This window comes from Hyaena hyaena, unplaced genomic scaffold (assembly GCF_003009895.1).
Source record: "Hyaena hyaena isolate Hyena2069 unplaced genomic scaffold, ASM300989v1 scaffold_978, whole genome shotgun sequence".
Lineage (NCBI taxonomy): Eukaryota > Metazoa > Chordata > Mammalia > Carnivora > Hyaenidae > Hyaena > Hyaena hyaena.
The window spans coordinates 530,670-546,391 of NW_024081612.1; the positions used below are offsets into that span (position 1 = coordinate 530,670).

At 55.4% G+C, this 15,722-nt stretch overlaps 1 protein-coding gene across 3 annotated transcripts; it reads left to right on the forward strand.

The window, feature by feature from the left end:
* The first annotated feature begins 5,422 nt into the window (after window positions 1–5,422).
* On the forward strand, window positions 5,423–14,010 carry SHROOM1 (shroom family member 1). Of its 3 annotated transcripts, XM_039221363.1 has the most exons (9): window positions 5,423–5,497; window positions 5,895–6,046; window positions 9,672–10,681; window positions 10,774–10,829; window positions 11,053–11,262; window positions 11,461–12,033; window positions 12,122–12,260; window positions 12,649–12,921; window positions 13,050–14,010. In XM_039221363.1, the coding sequence occupies exons 3-9, from the start codon at window positions 9,710–9,712 to the stop codon at window positions 13,380–13,382; spliced, it is 2,556 nt and encodes an 851-aa protein (XP_039077294.1). In that variant the 5' UTR covers window positions 5,423–5,497; window positions 5,895–6,046; window positions 9,672–9,709; the 3' UTR covers window positions 13,383–14,010. The 3 variants fall into 3 exon arrangements, with proteins under 3 accessions (XP_039077294.1, XP_039077295.1, XP_039077297.1); XM_039221364.1 differs by lacking the exon at window positions 5,895–6,046; XM_039221366.1 differs by lacking the exons at window positions 5,423–5,497; window positions 5,895–6,046 and adding an exon at window positions 7,884–7,974.
* Window positions 14,011–15,722: the final 1,712 nt, after the last annotated feature.

Here is a 15,722-nt window from a genome sequence, read left to right on the forward strand (position 1 = left end):
AGAAGGAAAAAAGAAAGTTAACTGCTTAATATATACAGAGATCTTATAAATCGATAAGACACACAAACAGAAATATGGGCAAAAGGGAATTGACAGATCAAGAAAACAAATACAACTGGCTTTTAAATGTACAAAATGATGTGCAATTTCATTTATTAAAGATGTAAATTATAACAGTGAGATACTATTTTTGCCTTTCAGATTTTAGGCATCAAAAATTTTTTTTTATTTTTTAAAAATGTTTACTTATTTTTGAAAGAGACACAGTGTGAGCAGGGGAGGGCAGAGAGAGAGGGAGACACACACAAAATCCAAAGCAGGCTCCAGGCTCCCAGCTGTCCACATAGAACCTGGCACGGGGCTCAAACTCACAAAACATGAGATCATGACCTGAGCCAAAGCCAGACGCTTAATCAACTGAGCCACCCAGGTGCCCCTCAGGCATCAAATTTTGATAATACTCTTTATTAGTGAGGATGCAGGAAACTAGGCATTCTCCTACACTGACAGAAATGTAAATTGGGGGCGCCTGGGTGGCTTGGTTAAGCGTCCGACTTTCGCTTAGGTCATGATCTCGCAGTTCGTGGGTTCGAGCCCCGCGTCGGGCTCTGTGCTGACTGCCAGCTCAGAGCCTAGAGCCTATTTCAGAGTCTGTATCTCCCTCTCTCTCTGACCCTCCCTTGCTCACGCTGTCTCTCTCTCTCTCTCTCCTATAAATAAAAAAATATAAAAAAAAAATAAAAAAAGAAATGTAAATTGGTACAGCCTCTTTGGAAGAAATGTAACAACATCAACGATATTTGAAAATTTACATATCTTATTACATGTATCTCTTACTGTGTAACAAACTACTCCAAAACTTCATGGCTACATTTATAATTATTTTGCCTGTGATTCTGAGTGTCAGAAACTCAGGAATGGCTAGGTTGGCGGTTCTTTTCTAACCTGTATGGTGCCAGTTAGGGTGGGTGGAAGGATCCACTTCCAGTTAATCTTTTAGGAATTTATCCTACAACCAAGTATGAGCAAAGATATATGAGCAAAAATGAAGACCAGGAGTCTTCGTTACAAAATTAGTAAGAGCAAAATACAGGATTAGCCTAAATGTCCATCGGCAACCCAATTTACTTATGCCCATGCAATGGATAATGAGGCACCTATTTAAAAGAATGATACAGTGCTAGGCACTGGTGGTGAATAAGCTCCAAGATATAACTTCAAATTAAAAAATCCAAGGTGCCTGTGTGGCTCAGTTAAGCGTCTGCCTTCGGCTCAGGTCATGATCTCAAAGTTCCTGGATTCGAGCCCTGCGTCAGGCTCTGTGCTGACAGCGTAGAGCCCGGAGCCTGCTTCAGATTCTGTGACTCCCTCTCTCTCTGCCCCTCCCCTGAGCTTTCTCTCTTTCTTTCAGAAATAAACACCGCCCCCAAATTAAGTCGCAAGATGCCTTGAAAAGGTACCTCTGGAAAGAAATGTTTTTATAAGCCCTTCACAATAAGCTGGTGGAAACCATACATGGACCTTAGCTCAGGTGCATGTTAGACTGTTGACGCACAGAGAGAAGGACATTCTGATTAGGGTCTTGCTCCTTCTCACTTCTTTCCCCAATTACCCTCTGGTCCTGCTCAATCTGAAGTCTAAATTGTATTCTCCTGCGTGGATAGGAAAGCTATCCTTGGACATCCACATCTCGCAATTCCTTTCACTGGTCGCATGAAAATGGACTTTGGAGCCAGCCACCGTGGGGTTTTGCCTCTACTTTTTACGAGCTAGTTGACCAGGACAAGGTATTTAATCTCCCCAAGGCTCAGTTTCCTCAGTTGTAAACTGGGGGTATGATGATATCTACTTCTCAGGAATAACAGGGTCAAAAAGACGAGTAACAGAGATCTAGCACAGTGCTTCGTAGGAGGGACAAGGTCTTTATTTTTTTTTTAATGTTTTTTATTTATTTCTAGAAGAAAGAGAGAGAGAGACAGCGTGAGCAGGGGAGGGTCAGAGAGAGAGGGAGTCACAGACTCCGACGCAGGCTACAGGTTCTGAGCTGGCAGTCAGCACAGAGCCCGACGCGGGGCTCGAACCCACGAACCGCGAGATCATGACCTAAGCGAAAGTCGGACGCTCAACCGACTAAGCCACCCAGGCGCCCCATGATCTTTAGTATTTATACCATGGTCACAACATATCACCCAAATCCATTGGGGGCAGGGGACAGGAATCAAAGCAAGAAACCACAGAGACTTGGGGGGTGGGTAGCGACTCCGGTATGGTTCCAACAGTTCAGATTACAAGTGCCAAGCCACGTGGAATGCGACCCACCACCTTCCCACCCATCAGGTCCTGGGCTGGCTGAATGGTGAGACCTGTGGCTTCAACCCTGGTTCAGCCCAGTCACCTGAGGGTCTTTAAAAGACCTCTCCCAGGGATGCCGGGGTGGCAGAGTCAGTTAAGCTCTTTACATGATTTCGGCCCAGGTCATGAGCTCATGGTTTTATGGATTCAAGCCCCATGTCAAGCCTCGCCTTGGGCTCTGCACACTAACCTCACTGACCACACAGAGCCTGCTTGGGATTCTCCCTCTCCTCTCTCTCTGTCCCTCCCCCACTCACACCCTCTCCATCTCTCTCAAAATAAATAAACTTAAGAATAAAAAATATCTTTCCCAGGCCTGGGAAAATACTGAATTACTGAGGGGCACAGGCATTTGTTTCTTTATGTTGTCGAAAAATGTCATAAATGTGTGCATGCCTCCTCTTTCTTCATGGTCTTCACCACCACTAAAGGAGACTCAAACTTGGTGGCAGTTTCTTCTCCTCCCTCTCCTCCAAGATTCTTTGAACTTTTGTAATGAAGAGCTAGGAATTCTTGATGTTCTGCAGTCAAAGACCACCAGGAACACACCCGTGGTTGAACAAACTGGGTGTATTGATTGCTACAGTGATGGGGAACCTCTGGGTATCTCAGTGAGAGGGTCTTAGAAAGGACTTACAGGATTTGGGCTTCTGGTAGCGACTTTGGAGAGAGTTAAAGAAGCAGGACTTTTCTCAGTGCTTGATCCCTTGCGAAGAAGGAGTAACTCCACGATTGGGTGTTATCGATGAGTCTGATCTAGCAGGAGGAACAAGGTGAGTGAAACTAAATCTGCCATTGGTGAAGAAACAGCAGTCACTCTTATTACCTAGGACACAAGGATGTTTGGTCTTTTTTTTAGTTTATTTATTTATTTTGAGAGAGTGCATGCACGCAAGCAGTGGAATGGCAGAGACAGAATCTCAAGCAGGCTCCCCGATGTCAGTGCAGAGCCCAGTGTGGGGCTGGACCTCACAAACCGTGAGATCATGACCCAAGATCAAGAGTCAGAGGATCAACCGACTGAGCCACCCAGGCACCCTAAGTGATTGTTACAATGTGGACAATGTTCATGGATTGTCTGTGTTCAGATATGATTGCAGAATGGGTCTGTTTTTGTCTTGATCCATCACGGGTACAGATGGCCTTGTCTGATGCCGATGGCCTGTGAAACTGATTATGTGCAACAGGAGAACAATGAATGTCAGCGCCTGGCAACACCAATGTCTAGTACGTAGGACCTGGCAACTTCCAGATGTCAGGAAAGGCAGAAGACAGGAGGCAAGGACAGAAGTGGGTGGACAGGGTTTCAGTTTTCTGGGAGGTAAGTACAGAGCTTCTGCAGAGTGTGCAAGAGAAGTAGGGAGCAGCAAGTTTGAGTGCGTGAATAAAAATTGCTGTGGACACTATGTCCACTTTGTGGTTTTCCAGAAAGTTACTTTTTTTCAATGTGAAATTGAAAATATAAATGAAAAACTTGAGAAAGTTTGACTTGGCTCTTGATTGCTGAGTTGTGTGCCCTCTATTGTAGTATTGCTCTGACACCAGCCATGTGGATCAGAAGCTTAAAACAGGCCGACTTTCAAAGCCAAGAGGTTCTGAGCCACTGTCTTCGAGCCCAGGGCTCTCTTTCCACTGCTAATGCCTCGATATGGATGGTGTCTGAAGAAGGAGCAGAGACAGGGGGGCCTGGGTGGCTCATTTGGTTAAGCATCAGACTTTGACTTTGGCTCCGGTCATGATCTCATGGTTCATGAGTTCCAGCTACTGTTGGGCCCTGCGCTGACAGAGCAGAGCCTGCTTGGGAATCTCTGTCTCCCTCACTCCCTTGCTCCTGCTCCCCCTCCCAATCTCTCTCCAAATAAATAAATAAACATTTTTAAAAAAAGGAGCAGAGACAGGGGAGCACAATGAAGCCAGGCTCAGGTGTCTGCTGTCTCCACTCCCTAGAAGATCCAAGAAGACAGAGTTCCCCAGGTTCCCAGTGCCACCAGAAAGTGGTAGCTTTGATCCCTGGTCCGAAGTGTGGGTCCTTGTTATTGCCACCAACAAAACTTGTCATAAAGGATGCCAGGATGGGGGACACAGTCCCTGCCCTCAGGCTGATTCTGTTGGAGTGCAAGGCCAGCTCACATTGTAGCAGAGGGACTGGAGAGCTGAAAGTGCTCAGCAAAGGGCCCCGTAGTCCTTTCTAGGGATTGGAGCATTTCTTGGCAGAGCCAGCAGTCATAGGATAGAGGTTTGGGAAGTAGGCAAAGGAAGGAAAGCACAGTAACAGATGAATTTAGAGCATTCTTTGAAGTCTGGAGATCCCCAAAGGCAAAGACCTTGACAACCTTGACAACGAAGACTGGAATGACCTGTATCCAAGCTATAGTGCAGCTCCTAAGGGACCCACTGAAGGCAGCAGAAGTGAATACACAATGCACCCGCTGTGGTTCAGGTGGCTGGCCAGAAAGGCCTAGATTAATGCGGGTAGTAGGAGAAATGGAGAAAAGCGGTGCAAAATTGGGAGATAAGAGCCCACAGTGGGAGTCAAAGAGCTAGAGGAGTTTTGGAAATCTAGGATCTGGAGGCGGGGAGTTGGTCCGGGAGTAAGTTAGCATCTGAACTGCACACAGGACAGGAACCGAGGCAGAGCCCCACCCCCGGGCCGATGTGTTTATTCAGCTAAGCTTGAAAGGAATTGTGGCCGTCTGGAGTCTTTGGGGCCCGTCCAGGGGTTCCCCACCGAGGGGGCTGTCGGGACCCCCAGGGACCCCAGCGCGCGCACCACTGGCGCTGAAGACACACCCGCCAGGTCAGGCGGCGCTGGAGGCGGGCGGCAGTGGGCAGCGGTCGCCCTTCCTCCTCTCCCTCTCCCGCTTCTCCGGCCCGGAGTAGGAGGCTTGTGTCCAGCGGGGGGACCAGTGTCCACCCCCCGGGCCCGGGGCTGAGGCCGGAGAGGGGACCTCACGGGGTGGGGGGCGGGGCGCGGGCGGTCGCGGGGGCAGCGCCGCCACTCCGGGCTCCCGCCCCCCCGTGGCCGGACGTGGCACCTCCCCCGCGCGGCCGGAGCCGGGAGGTGGGGTCGGGAGCCGGAGCTTGGGGCTCTGATGTCACCGCGCGGCCGCCGGCGCCCAGGAGCGCGTCTCGGGCTGCAGTTCAGGTATGCTGCGTGGCCAGCGGGCGGGATCCCCTTCCCGGCGGGGGCAGGACGCACCCCGCGGCGGGAAGGGCTGGGGGGTGGGGCGGGGGCGCCGCGGAGCACCCGCGAGTCGTTGGTCTGGAGTGTTCGCCCGGTGCCTAGTCTGGACCGCGCGGGTCGAGGCGGGCCCTTGCGTGCGGGTACTTTCGGCGGTGGGAGGACGCAGACACCCCGAGCAGCTGGGGCTGCGGGGAACCGCGCCGTGCGGCCAGCGCACGCAGTAGGCCCTCTGCCCGCGACCCCCGGCTCCCGCCTTGCGGCCGCCGAGCCGCGAGAGAATGCGGGCCCCCCTCGCCCAAGCCCCCATCAGTCTCCCGCACGGGTCCGAGCCCTCCTTCCCCGACGGTGCACTCAACAGGAAAGGCCCCGAGTGTGCGGCCCGCGGCCATCGGCCCTCCCGGCATCCCCGGGGTCCCGTTATCGCGCCGCACCGCGTGACTCTGCCGCCCCCTGCGGTCGCCTGGCTTGCGCCTCTGTCCCGCCGCGACTCTACAGAGCCTGAAGCCCCAGGTATGTGGCCCGCCCACGACCGCGGCCTCCTCTCCCCGGGTGCAGCCGGTATCCCGCCTTTTCTGCGCGCAGCGCGGCGCAGAGCTCGAGTCTCTGGGATCTCCATGTGGGCTAGAGCGACCGAGAGCCAAGGCTGCGCGGGCGGCACCGTCGGGCCAGGCCAGCCTGGAGAAAAGGCCCGCAGGGGATGGGAGAGCCGCACAACTTCCCCACATCTGGGGGGCTGGCATTCAAGACGCGGCCCAGGACCCAGAAGCTCAGTGTGGCGGGGACACTGCGGTGCAGGCAGTGTCCCCACAGTGACCCTAGTACCGAGGGAAGAGCCATCCTGAGAGGGCGGCCTGGATAACCTCTCCACAGAGAGGTCAAATGTGAGGGAGCCTTTGACAGAGTGTGCTCTAATTCCTGATCATCCTTGGTCATTTGAGGTTGTCTACCTTTCTGGTCACCTTACCTGGATCTGCTCCTGTTGCCTTGGGGAGGTTTGAGAGGCCAGAAAGTTGTCTTCATCTGTTTCCCCAACAACGTCTCGCTAAAAACATGAGTCGGCCTGCTTCCCTAGTCCAACCTCTCTGCTGAGGGCTAGACCCACATCCCAGCTTCCCAGCTTCCCAAACTTGCCACCGACACCGCACAGCCGGCAGGCCCCAGCCTGAAGGAGCACTGGACCCCTGGACCAGCCCCCATCTCAGCCTCTTCCTTCCTGAGACCGGCAGCTCTGCCTCGCAGGCCTCCAGCTCTGAACACTCAGGTCATCTTGGTCTCCTTTTCCTCTCTTGCTCTTTCGTTCAGCGGATGAGTACTTGTGTGTGGACCCCACTCTGGCGGTTTTCTAGCAATGAGCTGCTCCCCCTGCTCTGGCGAGGCTTGGCGCAAGGCCTGAAGAGCTCCTTGAGAGCTCTAGGCCTTGCACTTCAGTTCTCTGCAGGGCTGGTTCTGCAGGCCCGCCCACAGCTGACACTAACCCAGGGGTTAGGGCTCCAGGGATGTGGCCGCCTCCAGCCACAGTGGCTGGCTGGACAGCAAGAGGCTCCTGCAGCCAGTCAAGGGTGCAGACTCCTTGCTTTGATTGTTGAGATCCCAAAACAGGAGCTGCACCCTCTAGCACAGCACTGAGCATCCCGCATGGGTATCAGTCTGCTGAGGCCACCGTTAAAAAAGTTATCCTCAAGGGGGCGCCTGGGCAGCTCAGTCTGGTAAGCTAAGCGTCTGACTTCGGCTCAGGTCATTTGCTCACAATTTGTGGGTTCAAGTCCCACCTCCGGCTTCCTGCTGGCAGCTCAGAGCCTGGAACCTGCTTTGGATTCTGTGTCTCCCCGTCTCTCTGTCCCTCCCTGTCTCTCTGTCCCTCCCCACTCACTCTCTCTCTCTCTCCCTCAAAGCTAAATAAACAGTGAAAGAAAAAGCATCCTTAAGACAAGGTGGGGCAAAAAGCAAACATATGTGCACACAGTTTTATTTACTTATCCACTCATGATGTTTTTATTTGGTGACCTCAGAATCCTTTGTGAACACAGCAACTCACAAATAAGATTCCTCCTTTTTTGGAGGAATCTTTTTTGTATTTGAAGAGTCACTGGAGCCTATAGATGCAGGAAGCCAACAGTAGGCAGGCATGGGTGGCACGAGCCAGGGAAAACAAGACTCCAAAGCTGGGCTCAGAATAGGAAGAGAGGGCTAGTGTCCAGGTGCCTCGGGTGGGTTTCCTAGAGGAGGTGGCTCTCCTCCCAGGAGCAGCTACTCAGAGTAGCTTCTGGTCTTCCTCAAGTCCAGAGAGTGGAAACCCTTGCAAAAGAGGTCCCCAAACCTGAGTGTGAGGACCACCCTGCCAGGCTGGCCTTCGTGGCCATAAAGATGCTTCCAAAGTCGGCAATGTGAAGATGTGTTGGTCCCAGGTCAGCTGACAGCCCCTCCTGAGAACGTTGCAGGTACTGCCTCTCCCTTCTAGGAAACACCACATCCTCACTGCTAACCTCCCCTACCACCCTGACCTGCACTCTGTAGCTTCTGGGGCCTCGGGGAAGGGTTGAGGGTGACCATGAGTTCCGGTTTAGGAGGCTCAGGTGAGCCTGCTTTGCAATCCCACTCCAGCTGCAGGTCACCGTCCTCTGTACCCCTCACCAAGCCAGCTCAGAGAAAGCAAGCCCTTCCCCTCCCCCAAAGTCCTCAGAGCCTTTAAGGAGCCCCAGCTTCCCAAGACTCAGTGCACACCCATCCACCTCCTCCCCCCTCCCCCCTCTTGGCCCTAGGGAGGTACTGATTTCTGGCCTCTCCTGCTCCACCTGTGCTTGCCTGCTCTTTTGGTTCCTAATAATGCATGAGTAACCTGGACAGTGTCCATGGTGACAGCTGCCCCCATTCATTCTGTCCCCATCACCAGAAAAGGCAACTAGGGGGAGAAGAGTGGGCAGAAGCAAAGGAACCCTCTTCCTTCTCCACCAAAGCCACCCTCCGTGCACTCACTGCAAGTCTACTCCTTTCCTTGCCCTTCAGCAGCTATTTCTTTAACATCCACCTCATGCCAGGCACTGAGGGGACAGAGATGACTAATTGCACGGCCTGTCCTCCGGAAGCTCACGGGTTGGAAGGGGAAGAGGGAATCGGAATCACAAGTAAGCCAACAATTACATGGCAGGGGGATGAGTGCTGTGTTGTGGAGGGAAGCTCAGGACACTGTAGGGGTCTCAAAAGGTCAGGAGACCTTTAAGTCTTGCCCAGTAGGAGGAGCAGCAGGATAACGTTTGGGGTGCGAGGCTCCAAAGCACGGACTATATTATTCTGGAATCTGCCTGTATTTTGAGAGGAGGTGAGGGTGACAGTTTCCCACAGTGGAGTTTGAGCTTTGTTGGAGTTCGGAGGACTCAGGTGGTTGCGGGTGGTGGGGGGCGGAAGGGAATTGGTAAACTGGTTTTCAGCAGGGTTTGCTTCTAGGAAATTGATTCTGGCTGCGGTAAGCTTGGAGGCAGGCCCAGATTCCAGGCAGGGCTCTGCTTCTTACCAACCGTGTGCTCCTGGGCACATCATTTCCCCCTAAAAGCCCCAGTGTCCTCATCTGTAAAACGCAGATAGCAGTTGTGAGGATCAAGATAAATATTTATGTAAAGCACCTGGAACATAAATGACACAGAGGGAGGAAGGGAGGCTGTGAAGCTGCCCCTATCACCTGACCCAGGTCTTCCCCCTTCCTTTCTTGGCTCCCCTGTGATCTCAGAACGTTCTTGACCATTGTTTATCGGGGAAAGATCACATGGAGAAGCTAACAAAGCTGGCAGGAAGTAGCCTGGGTGGGACTGGGTTGGGGAGGGAAGGAGTATGGGTACATTCTCAGCGCTCCAGGAGGTGTCCGGGTAAAGGCGGGCTACCAGCCAGGAGAGCCCCAGGAGGGAATGGGCCAGTTGCCAATCCCCGCCCCGTCCCCTCGAGCTAAGGGGGAAGAGTTAAGGCCCTCAAACTCCAGAGTTACTCCCGGGGCCGGCCCCACCGCCCATGACATCCCTGACCCGGGAAATGGCAGCACTAAAGATCGTGTGACCAAAGAGGGGATGTGTAAGCACCTGGCTGTCCCTGTCGGAGAGGCCAGCCTTGTCCGGGCTCCTCCCCCACCGCGCCGTCTGTGTTCTTCCAGGACCCACGGAGCTGGTCTAAGCACTCCCCTGTGCAGCCATGGAGGCCCTGGGGCCTGGGGACGACCGCGCCTCCCCAGCCTCGTCCACTCGCAGCCTGGACCTGCGGCGGCTGTCCGCGCGCGCCGACTCGGCCTACAGCTCTTTCTCCGCGGCCTCCGGCGCTCCCGAGCCGCGCACGCCGTCGCCTGGGACCGACCTCCTCCCGTACCTAGACTGGGACTACGTGCGCGTGGTGTGGGGCGGCCCGGCCCCCGCCGCGCTCGCCTCCGGCCTTCGCGCGTCCCCGCAGCCCCGGCCCGCGGCCGCCGCGCGCACTGGGCCGCGGCTCCCGGAGGCCCAGGGGGCGCCGGCGCCGCTCAGCCGGCAGGTCACCCCGCTGCTGTTTGCTCTGGCGGCCGAGGCGGAGGCGGCGGCGCGGGCCGTCGAGCCGCCCAGCCCACCGGCCTCGCGGGCCGCCTACCGCCAGCGGCTGCAGGGCGCGCAACGGCGAGTGCTCCGGGAGACGTCCTTCCAGCGCAAGGAGCTCCGCATGAGCCTGCCCGCCCGCCTGCGGCCCGCGGCCCCCGCCCGGCCCCCCGCGGCACACCCGCGATCCGCGTCGCTCAGCCACCCTGGCGGGGAAGTGGAGCCGCTGCGCCCCGGGGCTCCCGCGCGGGGAACCGTCGGCCGGGGTCGCCTAGCCACCCAGCAGTGGAAGTGGTGCTTCTCTGAGCCAGGGAAGCTGGATCGCGTGGGTCGGGGAGGGGGATCCGCGGGGGAATGCTCGAGTGAGGCCTGCTCCAGCTCGGCCTTGTCCGGGCCCGAGCCCCAGGAGCGTACGGTGCTGGCAGAGTTGGAAGACCACCAGACCAGATGGCTGCCTGAGACCCAGCCTCGAGGCATAGAGGATCCAGAACCCCGGTCCCTGAAGTTCGGTGACGCCCATAGGCCTTCCAGTCGGAGTCGGAGCGCTTCAGGCGAAGCCTTGGCTCTCTGGGGAGGTTCAGGAGGGATCATGCCCATTGTCCAGGTGTGGAAGATAGAGACTGCAGGCTTGGGGTGGGAGGCGTCTGGGAGACCAAAAAGTTGAGCTACATTTCAAGCACGTGTTTGCCTTTCCAGGCTGTTCCCCAAGGAGCAGAAACCCCCAGACCATTGTTTCAGACCAAACTTTCCAGGTGAGAAATGGACCACCAGGGAACTGGAAATCGGAGGCAGTTTTCACAGCTCTTGTCCAAGAAAGGAGAGGGCCCATCACCTACCCTCAGTTTCAGCCTTCTGATTTTGTCTTTTACCAACGCCACCCCTTACTGTACTCACCACCCCCCACTGTGTCTTCTGCTGCGGCACCAAGAGCTTCCTATCCGGTCACTGTAGTCAGTGTGGCATCCCTTCCTCCAGGTTCCTGACTCGGAAGGAAGCTGCAGTGTTGGGTCCTGCAGAGTGCCTCCAGAGCAGCCCTGCAGACCGTGAACAGAGGGGCTCAGACACATGCATTGGGTCTGCCCGGCTCCCATCCCTTCCTGATGATGAGGTTTTCCTGGAAGACGTCCCCCAGGTCAGAATGAGATCACCTCCAGACACCCATGCCCCCACAGGAAACCCAACAAGGTGAGTTGTCTCTCACTTCCAAGCTGAGTGAGACACCTCTTTCGCACGCATATCAACAAAATGCTAGAGGGGCAGGGGACCCTCTCCTAGCTGGAGCCCCGCAGCCTGGCTTGTGGGGACGGGGACAGGTGCCTATTCAAGACACTGCTTGTCTTCGAACGGAGCTTTTTCCTCACTCAGTGTGTCTTCCACTTCCAGTGTCCACTTCTCTGACCAGCAGTATGAGACCAGCTTGGGCCAGAGGGCTGACCAGGCTACAGTCCCCCCGGAACACCCCCTCCAGGAGCACGCAGAGACTGCAGAGGCAGATGACTGCTGGCGGAAGATAAATGGTTCTGTGGGTGTCTCTAGGACCCCATGCTGCAGCCCCCCTGAGACTGAAAATGGTGACATTCCAATCTTTGACCCCACTGGACTGCTGACTGTTGACCCGTTTGCAGCTACAGAGAGTGACCCCCTCAAACCTCTGCCAGTTGATGCCCTGGGACCTCCAGGCAACAGCACCCCGGGTGCTCCTAGCCATACGGCCCTAGCTTGTGGCACTGGCACACCTGATTCCAGGCCAACGTGGCCCAGCCCCCGCCTTGAGGAGCTGGTTCAGGAGCTGGCCAGACTGGATCCCTCTATGAGGGACACTCTCACTTCCTGTCCCAGCCCAGAGCCACCCCTGGGCCTGCTAGATGGGCTGATTCCTTTAGCCGAGGTCTGGGCTGCGATGAGGCCAGCCTGTGAGGAGGCAGGAAAGGAGGCTGCTGGTACTCCTGAGCCAGGGTGAGTGCAGGGTACCAGGGACTTGGGGCATTCTAAGTCCCTGCAGTCTGGGGGAGGACAACCCAGGGAGCTCTGGTTTTGTCCCCAGGTGCTATCGATTTAGCTCCAGCCAGCTCCTGCCAACTTCCCTGGAGGAGATGAGGTCTGAAAACCATACCACCCAGCCTGTGCCTGACCAGCCCTGTGGTCAGGGTCTCCCTGATTCAAACAGCATCCAAGCCAAGAAAGTGAGTGTGGCCGGGCTGGTAGAGATTGGATGGGGCAGGAGCCCAGAGTTTGGGCTAAGAAGTCAGGGCCTGGCGTCCACTTTTTAAATTTTTTTTTAAACAATTTTTTTTTAAATTTTTAATGTTTTATTTATTTCTAGGAGAGAGAGAGAGAGAGAGAGAGAGAGAGAGAGAGAGACAGCGTGAGCAGGGGAGGGTCAGAGAGAGAGGGAGTTACAGACTCTGAAACAGGTTCCAGGCTCCGAGCTGGCAGTCAGCACAGAGCCCGACGCGGGGCTCGAACCCACGAACCCCGAGATCATGACCTAAGCGAAAGTCGGACACTTAACCGACTAAGCCACCCAGGCGCCCCTGGCGTCCACTTTAAGTATCCACGCTCTCCCTGCAGATGGAGCTAGCCGACCTCCTCCAAAAGACGCTGCGAGACCTTCAGGCAGAGCAGGAGCAGCTGCACGCGGTGGCCGAGGCTTGGGCCAGGCGCGGGGCTGCTCTGGAGGCCGCGGTGGGCCAGGCCTGTGCGCCCCGCGACCTGGAGCGGTTCAGCAGGTTCATGGCCGACCTAGAGCGCGTGTTTGGTCTGCTGCTGCTGCTGGGCAGTCGCCTGGCCCGCGTGCGCCGCGCCCTGGCCCGGGAGGGCACAGACGGCGACCCAGACGAGCAGGTGACGGGGGTTCGGGCGGGGGTGGGGGGAGCGGGGGGCGGTGAGGGGCCTGCCGGCTCCGTCTGGGACCGTGCCGGGAACCACGGCGCCCTCGCCCAGCTCACGGCGCGCTTTCCCTGTGGCTGCAGGCCTCTCTGCTGCAGCGACTCGGGCTCCTACAGCGGCAGCAGGAAGACGCCAAGGAGCTGAAGGAGCACGTGGCGCGGCGCGAGCGGGCCCTGCGGGAGGTGCTGGCGAAGGCCCTGCCCGCCGAGGAGCTGCGCGCCTATCGCGCCCTGCTGGCGGGCAAGGCGGCGGTCCTGGCCCAGCAGCGCAGCCTAGACGAGCGGGTCCGGCTCCTGCAGGACCAACTGGACGCCGTCCGGAACGACCTTGGCCGTCGTCCCCCGCCTCCCAGGCCAACCTTGCCCCCGGAGGCCCGTCCTCCAGATGAACCGCCCTTCCCTCCGCCCCTCATCTAATTACAGCTCGTGGGGGTGGGGAGAGCGTCTCCTCTGCTCCACCTCCGCGTAACTGGGGGTGACGCTGGTTTACTCGGTGCTTTTCCCTTGGGGTGGGGAACGCCCAGACCGGGTCTTCCCGGAATACTTCTGAGTGTTTTCTTGTGGCCTTACCCAAGTCTTGTGGATTATTTGGTAATTAATTTATGGATTTTAAAAACTGCAGTATTTCCCCTTTTTGTGATGAGAGACTCAGTCTGGGTTGGTTGGAGGGAGAGAAGACCAATCAGAAGAGCATTTAAACTTCAGCTGCAAAACGGTCTTTTTACTTGTCTTTTCTTTCTTTCTTTTAATAATAATAATTGATGTGAGAAGTGTGTATCACCTGGAGGGATCTTGTTTACAGACTCTGGACACCAGCTTTGCCTGAGTAGAGCAAAAGAGGGGTTTGTTGGAGGGCGTCAGTCTGGTCTGGGAATCCCTAGGAAGACTGGCAATACAGGCTTGAAACCAGTCAGGACCAAGGGAATGCAGGGCCCTCAACTCACTTGCCACCAGTAATCCTTCCCAGTTTGGTGACTGTGTCACTACCACAAAAGCCTAGGCCTGATTGGCCGGATCCAGGTCTCCTTTGCTGGTTTGTACCTCAAGCTGAAGGTGAGGCATGGAGGGTGGGGGCAAAAGACCCCGGAGAGGCAGCTGGGTTTGTGTGCTAGAGAGGCTGGGGTGGGGGTGCCCAGGGGTTGGGAGTGGGGAGGAAGATGCTGGTGTGGAATGAAACAGAGGACACACGATCCTCTTTATTTGTGCACCGGCCCTGTGTACACAGAATCCACGTTAAGTTCTCAAGTGTACATGGGAAAATGTGCTTTAGTATTTGCAGCTACAAACGCCAGGGCCAAGAACAGTGTTCATGCAAATGTTCAGTGTATTTTTGGAAGTTGGGCACATTAAAAGGCATGTGTATGTGTATTTAAAGCCAACTGACCCCAAAGTGAGAAATCTCTGCTTCTGGACTTGTTTTCTGATGCCTATTGTCACTAAGTGCAACTGGTTCGGAATTTTAAATGGTCGTATTCATACCAAAGCATTAGTTATAACAGTCGGGCTATTGAGCATAGAACAATGCTAACATTGTGCCTTTTTATAAAAAACATATGGGGCTCCTGCTGAGGCAGTTGTGGGTTCTAACATTATGCTTTGCTTCCCTCCTTTGAACACTGTGGGCGGGGCCTCCGCTCCAAAATCCTCTGCCTAGCAGGGCAGCTCGCTTTGAAATAGTCTGGATGGAATCTACTTATTTCTGCCTCTTGGCCCATACTGTCCCCACTGCATTCTCCCACTGTGAGCCTCTTAGGAAAACACTTAACAGTCATCAGGCCAACGGAAATTGTGTACTTCAGACAAAGCACTTCCAGCCCAGGATGGGCTGGAGGAGCAGTGCCTATCGATGTCCGGTTAAACCGCACTTTGGTTTTGTCTGGGTTTTTCCACGCAGAGTTGAGGCTCCTTTGCTTGTCCTTACCAGATGGGGAGAGGACGGCCACACCTCCTGCACCCATCCTTCCGTTTTGCCTCTGTCTCCTTCCTGCTCCCTTTTATGTCCCTTCCACACCGTTATTCGCCCAAAATGCAAGAATGCGCACCATACCTGTCCAGCACTGGCACTACAGACTAAGACTTGTAGTGGGTGCTCTATGAGCGGGTGCCAGAAGCTCGATGAATTCGACTCGCGGGGACGCTGCCAGCAGAGGGCACTGTTCTCCTTGTGATAAAAGCTACCTGCGTTTCATAGGCCTCCTCCGCAGCTAGCAGGCTAGGGCTAACCACAGGGGCTTTGCCTTCCCTGCTGAGCAGGGCTCGTTAGGACTGAAGGCTGAATCTGAGGCTTTTTGCTTCTGTTGGAAAGAAATTCTGGCCAGCCACTAGCTTGTTTTCCTTTGTCATTGGGCCTTCGTTGGAAAGTTGCTGGTTAATGAGAAGTGGGGAGCAGGGAACCTGGGGGTGTTGATCTCGAGTATCAGTATAAAAAGGGCCTTACTTAGCCCCCCAGGGTGGAAAAGAGGGTTTCATGCGTCTTTTTTTGGGTTTCTGCTCCCACGTTTTTAAGCCGCCTGCACATTCTCCTGCTCGCCCCCAGTCCTGCTGCCTGCGGTGGTATCCCCTGTTTTTTTTTTGTTTTTTTTTTTTTTTTTTTTCAGAGGGCAGGCTTCGGCTGGCGTTGTTGCTAGGCAACAGCAGACCGGTGGCCGCCTCCCCCGCTNGAGGGCAGGCTTCGGCTGGCGTTGTTGCTAGGCAACAGCAGACCGGTGGCCGCCTCCCCCGCTCCCCTCCTCCCGCCCCCGCTGCTCCTCCTAATAT

What these genes read in the sequence shown, in the direction of transcription:
- SHROOM1 (XM_039221363.1), top strand. Translation starts at nt 9,710, where the DNA reads ATGGAGGCCCTGGGGCCTGGGGACGACCGCGCCTCCCCAGCCTCGTCC. An exon ending in CCCACAGGAAACCCAACAAG is followed by an intron (nt 11,263 to 11,460) that starts GTGAGTTGTCTC and finishes TTCCACTTCCAG; the next exon opens with TGTCCACTTCTCTGACCAGC. An exon ending in GCTGGTACTCCTGAGCCAGG is followed by an intron (nt 12,034 to 12,121) that starts GTGAGTGCAGGG and finishes TTTTGTCCCCAG; the next exon opens with GTGCTATCGATTTAGCTCCA.